This window comes from Pocillopora damicornis, chromosome 13 (assembly GCF_964200805.1).
Source record: "Pocillopora damicornis chromosome 13, jaPocDami1.2, whole genome shotgun sequence".
Taxonomy (NCBI): Eukaryota; Metazoa; Cnidaria; class Anthozoa; order Scleractinia; family Pocilloporidae; genus Pocillopora; species Pocillopora damicornis.
Genome location: NC_142682.1, coordinates 14,431,157 through 14,449,839, shown reverse-complemented (window position 1 = coordinate 14,449,839; position 18,683 = coordinate 14,431,157). Strand labels below are relative to the sequence as shown.

General features: G+C 38.1%; 2 protein-coding genes and 1 pseudogene across 3 annotated transcripts; 2 read left to right on the top strand and 1 right to left on the bottom strand.

The window, feature by feature from the left end:
* Window positions 1-366: 366 nt before the first annotated feature.
* Window positions 367-6,568, top strand: LOC113680387 (cholesterol 24-hydroxylase). Its single transcript, XM_027197417.2, has 4 exons — window positions 367-1,016; window positions 3,111-3,444; window positions 4,605-4,677; window positions 5,274-6,568. Exons 1-4 carry the CDS (start codon window positions 417-419, stop codon window positions 5,779-5,781), a joined length of 1,515 nt encoding a protein of 504 aa, XP_027053218.2. The 5' UTR covers window positions 367-416; the 3' UTR covers window positions 5,782-6,568.
* On the bottom strand, window positions 1,286-2,878 carry LOC149035623 (uncharacterized; annotated as a pseudogene).
* A 1,195-nt stretch (window positions 6,569-7,763) lies between the features above and the next one.
* LOC113680511 (uncharacterized) lies at window positions 7,764-18,521 on the top strand. 2 transcript variants are annotated; one of them, XR_016182377.1, is made up of 10 exons: window positions 7,764-8,231; window positions 9,600-9,895; window positions 10,513-10,666; window positions 11,684-11,898; window positions 12,372-12,507; window positions 13,286-13,371; window positions 14,005-14,168; window positions 14,491-14,837; window positions 16,417-16,524; window positions 17,444-18,521. XR_016182377.1 is itself a non-coding variant. In XM_089191793.1 (10 exons), the coding sequence occupies exons 1-10, from the start codon at window positions 7,892-7,894 to the stop codon at window positions 17,725-17,727; spliced, it is 1,815 nt and encodes a 604-aa protein (XP_089047919.1). In that variant the 5' UTR covers window positions 7,776-7,891; the 3' UTR covers window positions 17,728-18,521. The 2 variants fall into 2 exon arrangements, 1 of the variants encoding a protein (XP_089047919.1); XM_089191793.1 differs by having other exon boundaries at window positions 7,776-8,231; window positions 14,491-14,522.
* The last annotated feature ends 162 nt before the right edge of the window (window positions 18,522-18,683 follow it).

Here is an 18,683-nt window from a genome sequence, read left to right as displayed (position 1 = left end):
CCAAGCACAACAATTCATATCTTCATTCAGAGCCGGCAGTTAGAATCGATACGCTAATTTAGATCAAAACGGGTTTGCGAAAAGATTGGCGTATGAATCAGTTAAGTGAGCCGCTGTTTCAGTTTAGTACGGTCCAGCAAGCCAATTTTACCGCCTGGCTTAGCTGGGATAGATTATTTACCTAAAAAAATTGGAGCGGCTTTGATTTAGACGTCAAACCCATAATGTGTCCGAACAGTACAGTCTGATGTGTTATGATCACGTATTTTTCTGAAACTTCGCGAACCCATCAAACTGACGAGACGACTGTGTAAGCACGTCCTAGCCTGTCTATACGAGGTGAGGCCTGGGGCAGATTTTTGCTTTTATCAACGTAACCGAGGAGAGGTTGGAAAGGGTTACTGTTTCCGAACATCATGGCGACGATTGGTACTGTGATGTTATGGTCAGTAATCTCGATTGCAGCTTTACTTGCGATCCTCTTCTCAGCCTTTTCGATTTACTTGGCATACCTCCATTGGAAGTATAGTCATTTTCCTGGGCCAAAACGGGACAGCTTTTTCACTGGTAACTTGCCTTATATCAAGCGCGGGATAGCGAAAGGACAAATTTTTCCCGAAATGGTCATCGAACTCAACCGAATTCACGGTCCAGTAATTCTCTTATGGATTTTTCATAGGCCAATCACATTTGTGTCAGATCCTGAACTCATCCGGAAATGTTTAATTACACTTAATCTGCCGAAAAATCCTTTTGGATACATAAATGTCGGATACCCGTTTGGCTATCGTATGATGGGACGTGGATTATTAACTCAAGTGGACCATGATGCTTGGCAGAAGCGAAGAGCACTCTTAAATCCAGCATTTCATCGAAAATACTTGATGAATTTGATGACTTCGTTTAACGAAAGCTGTGACTTATTTCTGGAAAAGTTAGATAAAATGGCTGACGGAAAAACTATAGTGGACATGGCGGATGAGTTTGCAAGAGTTACTCTAGATGTCATCGGAAAGGTGGGTAATTACGAATAAATGTACTTGCTAAAGGAATTGGAACGGTTTCCATCGAAGCTCATTCTATTCTTGACCATAGTCTTATTCCCAAAGGCATCTATTGTTTCTGTTTTTTTTTTTTTTTTTTTTTAAACAATTTTATTTACAAGACGATCACTTATACTACTTACAGCATTAATTACACTTACATTGTACTTGCTACTAACACTACTGATACTTATACTTACACAAATTATGCATACACTACATTACGATACATGTATTACAATACTATGAACATTAATTTAATTTATGGTTGGCGTGTTTACAAAGTTCTTTTCAATTAAAATACAATCACAAGTAAACATACAGGTCAGGATACAAAGTTAAGTATAAGTCTAACCTAAAAACAACAGCAGTATGAAAAATTAAAGTAAAAAAGCCCACGTGCGATAAAATTTTGGAAGTTCTTTTTTTGCGGTCGCGATCTCTTTTAGGATTTCAAGTTTTCCCGTGATGAACAGTAGGAAGATTTGAAAATCTAAGATGTCTCCACAAAGGCTTGTGCAGAAAATGTGATATTTGGCTAACAATAGGCAATAATTTAGGACTTGCCAATGCTTTGTCCTATAATGCCAGCCATAGAGTATATGACTTGTGGATAACGTTATTGTTTCATTTGTTTTTTGGTGCCACCAGTCTTGAAACAGAATCCAGAAGTCGAGTATTAGTGTGCAGTTTATTAATAGGTGATGCAACGTTTGTTTTTCTGTATTGCATAGGTTGCATAAGGGGCTCTCTGAAATGCCGTCTCGGTAAAGAGTGGCGCGAGTTGGAAGCACGTTATGAATCATTTTATACTGAAACATTATTATTTTAACTTCGTTTGTAACTTTAAATGGCATAAGATAAACGTTCTTGATGGTATTTGATGTAAATCCATGGTGAATTTTTCCGTAGAATTTTGGTTTCGGCAGTGGGAGGAACAAAGACGGTGTTTAAAAGAGAAGAGTAAATAGACCTGGTTCTTAGACTGTTTACAGTAGTGTTCGCGTGTGTGACGTTTGGAATAGGGTTTGTAAGAATAGCTTTCCAGTCTTTTGGGATTGCGTTGACCAAGCCATAGTATGTGATGAAAGGCACATTTAAATTAAATTTTGTGACAAATTCATGCCACTTCAAAAATTTCTGATTTTGGTTTAAATATTGGTTTAATATATCTATTGTTTCTGTTAAAGAACTGTAGGCAGAGTATGAAAGTATGGGGTTTTAACCCTTTACACCTTAACAAAAGAATTCATATTCTCCATACTGTTCTCTGTACACTTCATAAGGTGCTGACAAGGAGAATTTGTCGAACAATCAAGAGTTTCTTTAGTTGGTGATTATTTCCTTTATTCTCATGACAATGTGTGATTCAGAGGTGATATTGTGAAAAGAAATTAGATGCTAATCACTCTTAGAGGTTAACCCTTTAACTCCCAAGATCTGGTTGTAATAATTCTCCCCTGTAACAGCTACATATTTCCTTGTAAATTAGTTATGAGAACTTGGTGATAGATCAAGGTAGCAGCTTCTACCTGATAAGTTTGAATATTCTCATTACTTGTTTGCTGAAGAATGTATGGATATTGTAGGGAGAAGTTTTTTGTTGATCACTTCTGGGAGTTAAAGGGTTAAAGAGTTAAGGAAATCTTGCCAAGGAATTTGCACAGTACTCAGTCACTGCTGCTTTATTCCTGTTTCTCTGTAAAACGTAGAAGATTGAATTGATGAATCATTCAACTGATTCTTGTTTCAAAGGCAACTCCTCTCAAAGCTAACCGATGAGTTTTAAAAAGTACTGCAGGTGACTTAATCAGTCTGGTTGAACACAAGTGCATGAGGAAGCATAGATAGAAGGAACCCTTTTTTTCTATTGTGGATGGAGTAGTCTACCACAAATTAAGATGACCACAGGTACCTAGTTATAAATCAGTAAATCATTCATCCCTTGGGGTTGCTCCAAATTCTTGAGCCTCATTAGGCATTTTTCTGAGCCAATACAATTTCCAAAAGATTGTGCTCATAATATATATAAGGCCTAACAAACATTTTCTCTAAAATCAAAATCAGGTTGCATTCAATGTGGATCTCGATGCAGTCCAAGATGCCAACAGTCCATTCCCATTATCTATTTCAAAATCTCTCAAAGGGATGCAAGATTGTTTACGGATGCCGTTTTGGAGGATATCTGTAACAACATTTCCTTATCAAAGGAGTGTGATCAAAGCAGGCAAATTCATCCGTGATTTTGGAAAGAAGGTCATTCTTGAACGTCAAGAGGCTATTTCACAAGGAGAAGATACACCACCTGATATCCTTGCACATATCTTGAGTGTCAAAGCAAAAGAACCAAGTATTACAATTGAAGATATGGTCGATGAGTTTTTCACATTTTTTGTGGCAGGTGGGTGAATAGCTGCCTTAATTATCCACTGGTACACCTTATAAGTTTGCATATTCCTTCAAATGTTTTTTTTACATTTCATATGGTTGTAACTAAGAGAATTAGCAAGAGGTCTTTAAATTAATGACCATCTCCTAAAGTCCTAAGACCTAAACATTTGATTCAGTGGGGATACTGTCCAATGATTTAAATGCTACACATTCCTTGGGATTAAAGGGTGTAACTAGAAAAATTATGTGGATCCAACAGGAATGAAGAGCGCATCTTAAACGTAACAAGTTAAATTCTGTACTTGAGTCAAGAAGTCCATCTGGTTGGAGCTTATCCCAGTTTCCCTTGAATGATGCAACTAGGAGCATGACTTCTCCCCCCTGGATGGGATGGTAATCCGTGGCAAGGTTTCTTCAGCATTTCATCAGGCTTCCCTAACAATTTGCCATTACCCATTTATACTCCTGGGTGGAGAGAGGTATTGAAAGAGTGAAGTATTTTGCCCAAGAACTCAACCTGACCCACAGTCCAGCGCACTAACCATCAGTCCACCACATTTTCCTTGCCTTAAAGATAATAAACTGTAATTAGAGAATATCAAGTTGAAGTGCAATGGCCTCACGGTTAGTGCATTTGACTCCAGATCGGGTGGTCCAGGTTTGAGCCCTGGCCGGGATCATTGTGTTGTGTTCTTATGCAAGACACTTTACTCTCACAGTGCTTCTCTTCTCCCAGGTGTACAAATGGGTACCAGCAAAATGTGCTGGGGGTAACCCTGTGATGGACTAGCATCCCATCCAGTCGTAGGGGGAGTAGCAATACTCCTAGCCGCTTCATGCTAAGAAAACCGAAGTTAAGCACCAGCCTCATGGGCCACTTGGGTTCATATCAAGGTTTTACTTTTTAGAGAATATTAAGACATAAACAAAATTTGAAAATACAGAAATTCCTATTGGCTGTTTGTGTTTACTGGTAGCATCACATAAAACTTTCCACATTCTGGAAGCACTTTCAGGAAAGCTTCCATGGCCACATAGCTCTGCAAGTAATAGAACAGATCCTCTTAGAAATGCATAGACCTACATTGATACTCAACTGCACAACAGTACAAATCATTCATGGACAGTGTGTATATTTTTTTTTAATAAGTGATAATGTCTCAATGATAGGTCAGGAAACTACATCCAACCAGCTGTCATTTACTCTCCACGAGCTACTGAGGCATCCTGATATTGAGGAGAGGTATGAAATAGTAAGTTACAACTGTAAGTTTTGCATCATTAGTGTGTGACTGTTACATAGACTTTCTGACAGAGGTACTTTTGAGGTACATGAGGTACAATTAACACAAGATAAATAAGTTATATGGAGCAAACTGGCTGGTGTGGACCATAAACTAACCCTTAAAACCTGTTTTTAAGTATACTTACAATAAGTCACTTCTTTTATTATACACAGTGCAGGGTGCATTTCACTACTGTTACCATTCTAGAAAAGAGAGGCAAAAATTACAAAACCATTTGAAGTGGCATATTTAACAACTATTCATGGAAGTGGGATTGAATAGTTGTTTCAATATATACTTAAGCAGTGAGATAATATAGCACAAAAAGATGAGTTGAATTCATTTATTCCTGCAAAAATTACAATATTTTTTGGGCACAAATCTGGCATAGGTTGTGATTAGCAAAGGATTTTTGGAGGTAGAGTAGACAATCAACACAATACACTGTTTTAGTATATTCTAGTAGCAAAGATCTAAAACACATTACTGAATATTTAGTGATTGTTCCCCTTAAAATAAAGCATATAGTCAATTTTATTTTTATCATTTGCAGAGTAAATCAAGAGATTAGAGCTGTCCTTGGTTCACGTCAGTTTGTTGAATATAAAGATCTTGGAAACCTCCAGTTCTTAAGTCAGACACTCAAAGAAGGATTACGACTCCATCCCCCTGCTGGGGGAACAAATCGAACAACCGCAAAAGATGAAGACATTGGTGGCTACATCTTCCCTCCTGGCACAACAATAAACATGAGTAATTTTGTAATGCACCACCACCCAGACTCATGGAAAGACCCATATAAATTTAATCCTGACAGATTTTCACCCGAGACCAAAGATGCAATTCCACAGTCTGTGTACTTCCCTTTCTCATTTGGCCCACGCACTTGTATTGGACAAACCTTTGCACAGTTTGAGGCCCGAGTGCTTATGGCGAGACTTCTACAGCAGTTTGAGTTGAGTCTCTGTCCTGGACAAGATGAGATAAAATATGAGGAGAACTTGACACTGAGGCCCAAAGGGGGTTTGCTTTGTACACTCAAACGGAGAAACGAAAACTAAACTAAAAGGGAGCTAAAGAAATCCCAAGTGTTTTTACATAAAGGAGCAACTTGTACGTATGATAAAACAGAGATAGAAAAAATTTTTTAAAACCTGGGAAGTGGGGTGGGGTAGGTAAGGACATAGAAATCAGGGTCATTATTAACCCTTTAATTCCCATGAGTGACAAAAACAGAATTTCTCCTGACAATATCAATACAATATCAAGCAGACAAGTGATGAGATTAAAGAAAAATATTAATTAGGGGAATATTAGTTGATCCAATACCAAATTCTCTAAGTTAACATCACAAGAACTATTTGGCCGACAGTTAAAAAAAATTACTCATGAGATCTTGGGAGTTAAAGGGTTGTGGTGGGGCTGAATGTGCACTGCTTCATTAACAAAGTCAAAATTAACTTTTATTATATTTCTCCAAGTGTTTTCTCCAGCATTTTCTACTTTCACTGAAGAGAAAGTTATTTTGTTGCTGTTTCTTTTTTCTACTGTTTACTTAATTAAGTAGTATTTTTATTCTACAGGTTTTTCTTTTTTTTATTTTTTGTACTCAGCTATGATAGTCTATCAGCCATTATGGTGTTCTGCCTTCAAGAATGAATGCTTAATGAAAACAATGAAAAACTCCCTAGTTTTGGCTCCCTAGTTTTACACAAGTTTTACTCTCTCAAATGATCTTCTTAGAAGAAAGAATTATTATTAGTTGTCTAGCCTTATCACAATTATTGTATCTTTAAAGAAGTTTGCTTGACCATAACTGGTCACTCCAATTAAATTATTTTTCAAACCTTCCCTAGTCCTGTGCTGTCAACACTCACCCACCCTCTACCCCAGGGGACTTTGATTTGATTATAGCAGGAGGTAATTCTGAATAATAATCGTGCACCACAGCTGGTCGTGAAAATCAGCTAAAAAAAAAAGCCCTCTGAACAGGATGTTAGCCCGTCACGGTTAACCCTTAAAACTCCCAGAAGTAATTGATATGGAACTTCTCCTATAATATTCATACAGTATCCAGCAAACAGGTAATGAGATTGCACAAACATAAAAGAATCTTTGTAACTATTGTTTAAAGGAAATGGTATTCCCCCTTTGCTACCCTCCTTATGGTCAGAGAAAAAAACTATTACTATGCAATGGTCTCAAAAGTTTCTAGAATCGCGAGGATGCCACAAGGGCAGGTCTATGGGAGGGGTGGAGCCGTGTTGCTGGCAAGATGCGCAGCTACTCCAACGTTTTCTCACTTGGATTTTTTTTTGACTACAAATCTAAGAGCACGCCATAAATATTCTTGCCTATCATAGGAGCCATTACAACCATCATAAAATGATTGACTGCTTCCAGAACCGCAGTCGAACCATCTGCAGTGCTCAATCCGATAACATTCGCCACAGATATTGTTTCCTTCCTTGAATCAAACTTCCCCGCGGAACCGAATTGAAGGGAAGTACTAACGGCGACAACCACGGGCCTAAAAAAACAAGATAAACAAACGTAATCTGCATAGGATGAATCATGCGGAGAACAACGTATCCGGCCGTGAATTTAACAAACCATCCTGTTCTCGTCGAAATCCGGGTAATTTTCCAGCAAAGGCACGACAGCAGTCGAGCAGATACAACACTGAAAGACTTTTGGCCACGAGCTCATCGCATTCCTACGGATTAAAATCCTAAAATAAATGAAAACACAGCTTCAATGTACAACAAACAGAAAATAAATCCACACGCATCCTGGTTGCGTATTCAACTCCAAATTCTTTATCTGTTCGTACTGCACGTTGTCGATCGTTCTTACGTCAAAAGGAGCTTTTCTGTTTCTATAAACCCCTATTTAATCGCCCTTTTTCTACAAGCTGGCCTGAAATTTCTCAGAATTATTCGAAGCGTAAAATTTTGACAAACAATTTTTATCTCTCTCGGGAGTAACCCCTCTTTGACGTCATAGGATGTTTGGACAGGAAGTTGCAACGGTTTATAAATCTAAATCTTCCGACCTCTCAAGCAGAGGTCGGAGCTTATTCTTGCTTTCGAAATCACGCTCAGTTTATACGTATATCAATTTCAATATAATCGAAGAGTTAGCTGTGGTGCATAATTTGCGTAAAGAAACATGACATCGACGGCGGCGGTTACCCTGAACTCTTTCATGAGAATCGTTGTTTTAATGTTTTGCCCAGCTAGTCACCACTTTGTTCCGATACAAAGTACCTTACGTGCGGATGGCGTTGAAAAGTATATTATTACCAGGAGCGAGAGGACCGACAACGACGTATTCAAGGTTATTTACAAAACTGGCTTCAAGTGCCCACAAGACGTTTGTGAAAACTCCTCTGCTTGGGTGAACAACACCGCACAGTGCACCTGTTCATGTAAGGCCGACACTGCTACCTTCCTCCCACTAATAGGAAGTTGTGGTGATACAGCAAGTATAAAAACATCTCTGTTTGGAAGTAAGTAAAAATGATTTGAAGAAATGAATGAAGAAAGCGAGTGTTTAAGTGTTCAAAGGGCAGATAGCGCTATCCAATGGATACGTGTAACAAAACATACTGCGCTATACACTGGAAGGCAGATTTATCAGGTGGATATCGTTTTTTCCTTCGAACAACCGGGGCTAGAAGAATAAACTAGTGATAATCATAGATTATTGAAGTGCGTTCAATTAATTCTTATATTCGTCATTAAGAGTGTTTCTGCAACGTGAATGTTCGTTTCCAGGCCGTGATCTTGGAGGAGCAATTAAGCAATATAAAGGAAAAAACAGTGGCATCTCTTTACTTCAGTTATGAAAGCGACAGTCGCCCCACCATCCATTCCAACGTGACTATTTGCATTCTGAAAAAAAAAATTCTACCAGTGTCACCCCCCACGGGGAGGATTTGTCTTTCCGTTAGTTTTGCCGATGGGTTAAATTTATTTTACCGCTCGTATGATGAACGGAAATTTTGAAAAATTCCAAGTGTATTTTATAGCTGTTTCCGCCATTGTCCCAAAGTGACCATATATGGTCATTTTTATTGATTTAACAAAGTTTATTGTAATCAAAGTTGATCTGCGCTTTTCTTGATACGCTAACAGTTGAAATGCGGAGGCATTGTTAAATCGGTAACTTTCAAACTTTCAACGGCCACATCATTGCATCAGTTTGGCTGAATTTTAGCATGAGGTCTTGTTCTAGGGTTCAAATCACGAAATGGATATAAAAAAGTCCCAGTTATTTTTGCTTGGCAAAAAAAAGAAACGGGAAAGTGCACTTGATTGCGCCCAATATGGCGGATCGAGGGTGATCTTTTGAATTCAAGTCGAGTCCTATCGTAAAGATTTCTCAAAATCTCGTGGTATCCATAAAATAATCTTCTCTTCTTCTTCTTAACATTTATTAAAAAAAACATAGGGCAAATATTTGGTTTAACAACATATGATCCTAACGTTCTAAAGTCGCTTCAGGCCGCCTTGAAGAGTGGAAAATTTTACCCCAACCTAGTAACCTAATGTCTCCTGTGTTGCCTCGATTCAGAACTTACCATTTTACTGAGAACAACGTTTGTTCATAGATGAACAGATTTCATAAATGAAAAAATGGGGGAAATGAAATGGTCAAGGGAAAAAAAATTATCAACCTCGTACCTGTGGCCTAACCCTAACCCTAGCACTCGTGTTTTGAAATAGTACTTCTCTTGGGTGTCACCGTCACGACTGCGTGGGAGGCCAACTTAAAGATTCTCTCTGCCAACATGCTTACCTTATTAATTAAAGATTACTGAAATCGCAAAGTCTTGATTATACTGAATTAATTTAAACCTCTGGTTACTTTGTAGATTGCTCAGAAGCGCTTGGTTTGGAAAGTAGGAAAATCAGTAATTCCCAATTACGTGGGTCAGATAGTTTTGGAGGTTTTGTTCCTTCGGAGGGAAGACTGAATAATGATAAGGCCTGGTGCTCCAGCAGTCAGCAATTTTTTGAGATCGACTTATTGGAGGTCAGGCATGTCTCAGCCCTTGCAACTCAAGGATACCGAGGAGTGTTTAGTAACTATGTCAAAACATATGAGATGGCGTACAGTTATGATGGTGTAACATGGTCTGATTACCAAGATGAAAATGGTCGCAAAAAGGTAATACATATTTGACTAAGATACATGTGAATATCCATTCTTGCATAGGCAGTACATGACGAGATGATCATTAATGCCTTTGCCTCGAAAAGGGTGTCTAAAAACGTCATCCTGTTTTAAGGGCTTACAAAATATTTCATTTACTTTAGACAACCTTCAAAATTGACAAACACAATTTGCCATGAATATGAAAGTGATCCTCGCAGTAATGATTGCCATGATGGATTTCCTTGTATATTAATTTGAAATTTTCGAAAATTACAATTATTATCATCTTCTCCTCTTTGGTTTTTGTCGTTTCGATATATTGCAAATTTCCTGTACTGCGGGGACTGCTGTTGATAACTATTTTCTTGAAAGTTATAACGACAATATTAAAACTGGATTATACTTTCACATCCGCGTGATATCGTTATCCAATAGAAAAAATGAGAAACAGACAATTCAATGCAAGGTTCAAATTATTAGTTGCAATGTTCTCCACGGAACGGAAGTTGACTCTTTGTTCACAAACGTTAACTGAACTGTCTTTCTTATTATTTTTCACTTAAAGATGATATCATGAGGATATCAAAACATTTAGGCTCTTAAATGTTCAAACAAATGTTCACTTTCAGACATTTACTGGAAATAGTGACACAGACACTGTAAAATACACCTACTTCAGGGGGACATTTGAAACAAGATTCCTCAGAATATATCCTAAAGACTATAACACAGCAGGGCATAGGTGTCTCAGATTTGAAGTATACGGGTGCAGTGACAATACTGGTGAGTAATTTCATTGGATGCTTGCTTTAACTATTAATGAACCATACATGGAAAATTAGTGAATGTAGGTAAGAGGTTTAAATTGCTCTATGTTTCCATAAGCAGACGCTGAATCCAGCAGGGCTAAATCAATCCAATAATCTATTTATCGCAAGACTATTCGAGCTTAAAAAAAAGTAATACATACTTCTATTGCGAAACTGGACAGACGATCAATACTTACGGAGTGCGAGCTAAAAAACTGGAATTAAAGCTCTGTATACTCACTTCTTTACTTACTTAATTACTTACTACCCATCATGCCTGTGTGGCACATAGGGCAGCAACGAAATCCTTCCAACCCTGTCTATCTTTAGACAGTTTTTTAATGGTGCTCCAGTTGTAATTGAGCCCCCTTAGTCTCTTCTCTACTGTCCTGCGCCAAGTTGTTTTCGGGCGCCCTTTGCTTCGTTTGCCTTCAGGTGTCCAGTGCATTGCAATTCTGGCTATGTTGTTACTGGCCTTCCGCATCACATGACCGATCCACCTCCATCTTCTCCTGTTGACAAGTGTACGAATATCCTCTTGCTTGGTTTGCCTCTGTAGCTGGTCGTTTGATACTTTCTGAGGCCAGAAAATTCTCAGAATCTTCCTGAGGTTAGCTGTGTGGAAGGATGTTAGTTTTGAGAGGTCCTGTTCTGTCATTCGCCAGCATTCCGAGCCGTAAAGGAGAGTTGACAATACGCAGCTCTGATAGATTCTAAGCTTCGTCTTTGTGCATAAAGACTCACTTCTTTGACGATATTCAATTATATTCTTATACAACAATATAGAACAAACAGGTTACGGAAGAACAGAAAACCGGTCAATGAATTACAATGGAAGTAGTTTTCTTGATTACTCATTTCCAGAAGTGGACAACTCGATTCGACACTGCCCCCTCAGAACCTAACACAAACTCTAATGGTGATTTTGTAGTAAGAGCTACTTTTTCCGCAAAGTGATTGATCAAAATATTTTGGGTTGCATTTTTGGCAGTTTGCTCCCGTTTCTTCGAGTGGCCCTTTTTCCTGAAATCTCTTGACCTGTCAAATGAAGGAGGGGTGGAAATTGGGTCAGCTGTCAACTATCAAGCCTGTCAAGTTGTTCCCGGGAGAACAGCATATCTTGATTATCAACTGGAAAACAAGTGGGCGCGGGTATATCCAAAAATCTTCAAAGTGGAAAGAGCACAAGGAAAACTTGTTTTCAAGGTTTTGTATCCATGTTTTTTATAGGGATAAAAGCATGCAGGTCAGGAGCTCAGAAATATTTATTTATTATCAGCAGCCTCCAATCCAACCTGACCCTAGCCTGATAGCTCTTAGCCTACTTCTCATATTCACATGTAAAAAACTGCTGAAGGGTTCAAATTTGCATCAGACCCTATGGGCCAGTACGTCAATTTTGAAACTGCATGAGTTAATGTGCATGAGGTCTCCCGAGAATATATTATAATCTCTTGGAAGTCTTTAAAGAATTGGAATATGTCTGCGATCTTTGCGAAGCTAAAAATGGTTCTTAATTGCTGGATTGGATTTTTTTTTCTAAGAAAAGCATTGGAACAATGTTTTCTTGGATCAACTGGTTATATTCAATTTTTGGCATTAACTTCGACTTCTGGTGTTATTTTCACAGCTTGTGTTAATAAATTTGTTTCTTGCTCATTTTTCTTTAAATCCTGAAGTGGGTGAATAATGGTACTGACAAGATCCTGTCAGGAAGAATTGTTCGGGTAGTGATCAATTGTAGTTATTCAGCATCTGCATCTCGACCACCCAAGACTGCTTGCCTGATTTTCAAGTCCTCAGGGCAGATCACTTGTGAGTTATAGTTTCCTTTAAATTTAAATAATTTTTAGCCTCAGTAACCTCACAAAAGTATAAACAGTGCTTTTTAGAGTTACAACCAGCCAGCCTTTTTACCAACCAACTACTTGTTTCTGAAACATTATAGGTCAACTTCGATAATACAAAGCGGTAAAATTCCTGTTGTGATATGGAATAGTTTCAAAGCTCAACTTTTTTTTTATACATGCCTCAAAAGATTGATTAAAACTAAAAAAATTAAAAAAAAAAAAAGAATCAAGAAGAAGAAAGAAAAACAGCAGGAAACACTGACAGAATAGACGGCTGTGTCCGTTAGGCATTCACTTGTTTCCTGCTGGCTATTATTTGGTGGCTGGTGCACGGAGTAAAACCGGGTGACATGGTTACTAAGTGCATCTTCAAAGTTCTCAGTGTTTTGGAGTGGTGATTGTTTCAAGGGGTGATAATCTTAGAATTCCAACGAATAGTTGTGCAGGGGATTGAACAATACAAAGGTTTAGCTATTTTGTGGTAGTAGTCTCGAAAACAAAAACCTCAGCAGGTAGTCAAACAACACTTTTCCAAGGGAGGATAGATTAGATTCAAGGGACAGGAGTATCTCACTCGTAAAGGGAAGTGGCGATGTTAGCTTAGAGAAATGGGGATAATCTACTCTGTGTGGGCCAGTCATTCAAAGCACGAATCAATTGAGCAGGTATGCAAAAAATGGTATGAAAACTTCGATATTTGTGAGCCATCATTGGCAAATGTGTACTGCATAATGGTTTTTCAGACGTTACTGATGGTTTGAATGACAAGTCACTGACGAAGCCAGGTTTTGTGGCAAAGACAACACCACATATTTCTCCAATCACCAAGGTGTGTGCCAAATAGCCTCTCATTGTCAATAGACAGTGATGATGGCAGGTTTAAACTTGTTCCTTTTTTGGAAGAGGTTAATTATTTTTGTGGGTTAAAGTTATAGGCAAGATAAGGTTATTAAAAGATTGGGTTGATTCCTAGTTGTCGTCGTTTTTAGGATTTTTGGTTAATCTTGAGAAAGGTAAAATACCTGTAAATTATTGAATCTAGAAATCTCAGATGTGCCAATTGCATTTATCTAGGGCAATCTCTATATAGCATGAAACAATAGATATTATCGATTTTCCACCTTACTTCGTAACCGATATTGGGGGAAGTAACGCGACTTCGCGCTATTTTTCAAAGGAAGGACTTTGAATGTTTTATAATCGCCTAAATTCCGTCCTGAAAACAAAAGACTTAATGGCTTGGTCTGTTTTAGGATAGTCCATTGGACTGGGGGTCAGTGTTTTCTCCATCGCCATTTGTAAGTGCTCCCCTTAGCTTCGAAGTTCATATTTGGAGCGTCTTTCTCGCGAAGTTTTGTCTGTATTTCAAAAGCAGCTGTGCTTATAACTGTTGGTTTTAATAAAAATAAATATCATATTGATGAGGCTTGAACTCATTGATTATCATTATAATTTCTTGCAGACAACTTCAGTGACAGAATCTATCAACGACACAGGCAAAAATTACGCAGGAAAAAATGGAAATTACAGTGGATCTGTTGTCGTAATTGGCATTGCAGTGGGATGTGCACTTGTGTTTGGAATCTTAATCATCGTCCTTGTTGTATTTTGCAGGCGAAGGAAATTGTAAGTTCAATATATTTTTTTCAAGTCTCGACTCATTTTCTCTTTGAATACATGTGTGTCGCCAGTTTCAAATTCAGTTCTAATATAAATTTGCTTTTCACTCACTCGCTTTTTGTAAAGTACCATTACAAAAAACAGAAATAAAAACTTTGGTCTTACAAGTAAACTGTGTTTTCTGAGTATAATCTGTTCAGCAAATCAGTAGATTCCATGTTGTCGTTCATCAGATTAGTTAGATCACAGATGACGTCAAGATATGGTCAGAACGAAAAATGTGTGTATAATTCATCTTATATCATAGAAACTAAAATTCCTCACACAGGGAAAACAACCAGCAAGAAACAAAGTCAGCAGGTAAATTTTGTTTTCATCAGCAATTGATTGCAAAAGTTAACTACGAATGAGCCTCAAACTGCAAGATACACACGTAAAAGACTTATGGGACTGGAAAGGTATATTATCGAGCCATTTTTTTAACCCTTTTTAAGCATTGCAATCAATGCCTATATTTAAAAGCCGAACTTGCAGTTAAAATCCACAAGAAGCATATAGGGATGCATGGATGTTGAGAGAATATCATATTGGATACTTGGACAGAAATGTGTTGATTGAATGTTATAACAAGATTTGATGGACAGGCATGGCAAAGCAAATATGGAGTTTTAAAAGGTAAAAATTGAATTGTTACAACAAAGGCAAGGCTTAGCAAAAGTGCCTCAGGTTCTAAGGATTGATTGGAGAGTTTAAGATATGTGAGTGTGTGGTATCAATATGGATTTCAAATGCACTACTAAAAAGGTTGCTATTGCTGTTTTTACACTCAGGTCGGCCAAAGATTGCACCTTGTTACTACTGTTATTAACTATAGAAAGCATCATGTTAAAGATGATCGGTACCTTAGGGACCGGTCATTATTTATCGCCTGGGGGGGGTCGGAGTATTTAGGGGGGGATCACATGGTTTTTTGAAGACCTTTAGGGGGGATCAGCCGTAATTGACAAGCATAATGGGGGGGATCAGACCAAAAAAAAAGGAATTTTAGGTCGCATCAGAACGAAACAGAGAGCAAGCGCCCGGTGCAGCATACTTCCGAAAGATCGAATCGTTTATGGAAGACCACTATATTCGTGGAGAACTTTTTATGGAATTCTGTCGTGATGCCTGTAAAGAGTCAAGAGAAGAAAGTTCCAATTTCTGTTCCTGGTGTTCTAACAATAGATGGGTCGGTCCAGAAACGGAAAGAATTCCGCAACCTGTACCAGATTCAAACAATCCTGGACATTTCATGGATATCTATCAGACGGAATCGACGGGCAGGACACCAGATGATTACCTTCCAAGAAAATGTATTAAAGATCTGTACGAGGAACATTCTGACAGTATCAGAAACGATCAGGATACCATGAAGAGCTTCTGCTCAAAATATAATGTGGAAGAGAAGCACGTCATTGCATATGTTAATCATTTGAAGGATATTGAGATCCGAAAGGACATCAGAACAAGAGAAGCTCAGGAGCGAAGAAGGCAAGAGGCCGAACGAACGTACAAGGACTTTCAATGGGATAACCTCATCGAGGGTGGCAAAGTTGAAAAGTTGCGGGTAAGAGAACTAGACCTGTATCTCAACAAGCATGGTTTGACGACTGTGGGTCGGAAACTTGACAAAGTGAAGGCCATTCGATGTCACTATTACCGACAGAATAAGGACTGTGATAACAGAAGAACTGTCGAGTGATGAAGATGACGTGGAGTCCGAGGATGAAGAATCCGAAAGTGGAGAGGCAGAGAGCGACGATGACTATGTTTTCGTGGATTTGGATGAACAGCCTGAGATTGGCACTTCCTCGACAATTCAGTTCGTATCTGACGAGCAAATATTTACCGTTGTGGTTCAAGGTCCATGAGACGTAAGTACCACTATTAAAATATCACTTGCATATTCAAAAAGTTATTTGGCGGTGGCTGGGAGAAAAGGGGGGGGGGGATCATGAAACTTTCCACTACCGATAAGGGGGGATCTCTAAAAAACTAGATACTCTACGGGGGGATCAGGTAAATGCTCCGATGTGACAACAAAAATACTCCGACCCCCCCCAGGCGATAAATAATGACCGGTCCCTTAGTTTCACAATAGTAAGACCCTAGAACCCAAAATGAGTGTCCTATAGAACTATCATAAGACTGAAATAGATTTTGATGAATGAAATAACTGTTTTAATTGATTTTTTAAAATGAATTTTTATCCTAGTTGGGAACCCAGTGGTTGAGAATCAAAAGGACAGAGAAATGGAAGATGTCTCAACCTCCAGTGAACAAGCCGGTCAATCAACGTACCAAAGTCTTGTTACCAATAGTGGTAAGTTAGTGAGGAATAACTGTTACTCAGTGTTTTTGGGTGGTGTTCACTCACACACATTTAGTAATCACAACGAGATTACAGAACACCTGTTACTTGGGAAGGGATCGCTCTTTTAGCGTGAACACAAGTCCTTTGAGCTTGCGCGATGAACTGTTGGTAGGAGAAAACAGTCAGTGATGTTATTATTCACGCGAGTCGTGGTCACTCTCAGATACCTATCATTGTGTTTACGTTGGCACACCAAAAAATTTAAATCTACATCATCAAAATGTGATTGTTTCTTCATACTTCATCAGGAAAGTGTCTGCGTACATTGCGAGGTAGCATTTTAGAGAGAAGCCATTGGTAAAGTGAGACACTTCATGTAGTTCGTCCAACATTACAGTAACCTGTTGTATCTTCTCAATTCTTAGACCATTAATTGGAAAAATTGATTTTTAACTGAAAACGGAAAACTACTATTTATACTTGCCCTAAGACAATTTATACACCAAACTTTACTCTCAACCTCAAGATGGTAAACAGATGTACCGTGCGTCTTCCTTTTATGGTGAAATGCTTGGTGGTTTTAACAAATTTTTGTCGTCTATGATCTACTACTGAACAGAAGCACGATATGAAATCTACCTTTTAACATATATAATTAAATATTTCTGGAAGAAACATGAAATATATACGGAGAATTTTCGAACTTCAACTCCTCCAGAAACGTTGTGAGCAATTAAAAGAGGCAAAACTTAATGTCTTAATGCAGAATGCCTTGAATAATGGCAGAAAAAAAGGACATTCTGTATGGCTTCAGTATACCAGATTAGTACCAACTTTAAAACTTACCAAGAGACAGTCATTGAATTGCCATGATCATTTTTTCTAGGAAAACTTTTACAGTTAGTTATTTTTTCCACATCCACTTCAGGAAAAAGTAGTGGTGGAGCTGTGCACAGTCCCCCTGGAGACTACTATGGTTACTGTTCTCTGTACCAAAGTATGGACAAGAACACACCAGTTGAAGCTCCGGTTTACCAAAATGGGCAGACATCATTTACAGCACCAGATTATCAAAATGTACAGACCCTGAAGGGTGGCATACCATATGCTTCAGTGCACAGCCTTGGGTCTCAAACAGAATCTGCGTATGAGCCCCTAAGGGGGTTTGATATGCAAAATGTGTACGAGTCCCTTAACAAAGAAGGCAACTGAATTGTAATGACAGCAAGAGCCTTAAATGAAGACATAAAAGCTATCGTCGGTCTAAGGTTAATATAAATCAAGTGCTATTTGGAATCTAGGAGTTAACAATGAAAAACCCAACACTTACTTCCTGTTCTTTTCAGGAGTTTTGATGAGAAAAATTATTAGTATAAAATTGTTGCAAAATTATTATTTCAAGATATTGACACGACTTTCGTCACATTCTAGAGGCGAAATAAATTTTTTATACGAAAGTGGTCTGAAACATGCAGTGTCGAGGTTAGCAGGGAATTTTCCTTTCATTTAGAAGTCAAGACATGTCTTTTGTGCCGCTCGTTCACTTAACACGCGCACTCCGTCAGCAAAAAGCCCGACACGAAATTGTCACTAGAGCATTTCTTCTGGGTTTAGTTCCCTAGGTTTACTGACCCTCGAAAAAATTGAGCAAACTATTTGCACTGAGTATATTTGATCAATAATCTCGTTTTAAATGAAGTTGCTCTATTGGCGAAGGTTGAAAACATCAGCAAGCTACATATTTGTATTCTGTTTCGACTGTCATGTAGTATATCCGATTCTTTACTTTAAGAAATTTCCTTGATTCATATCTTGTGTTTAAACAGTATTTTCCTGGTACAATTACGTAGTTTTTTGTCACTGTTAATAAGTCTTTGCCTCATTAAATAATATTTTCCAGTAAACAACCTAAACTTCACGAAATGATACAAGATATAAAAGATAAAAAGCAAAACTTTTCCTTGTGGAATAATTAAGAAAATTAAACTTAAACTATTTTATTTTTACGTATTATGCGTATTTTGTGACTATATCATCGTCATTGTTACTACTATTACTGTTACCATCATTATTACTATTAGTATAGGAAATCGTATGAACGCGAGTGCATTTCGTGATTTATGGGCACGAGTGATGTTTTGAAAGTTCTCAAAATTGCACGAGCCGTA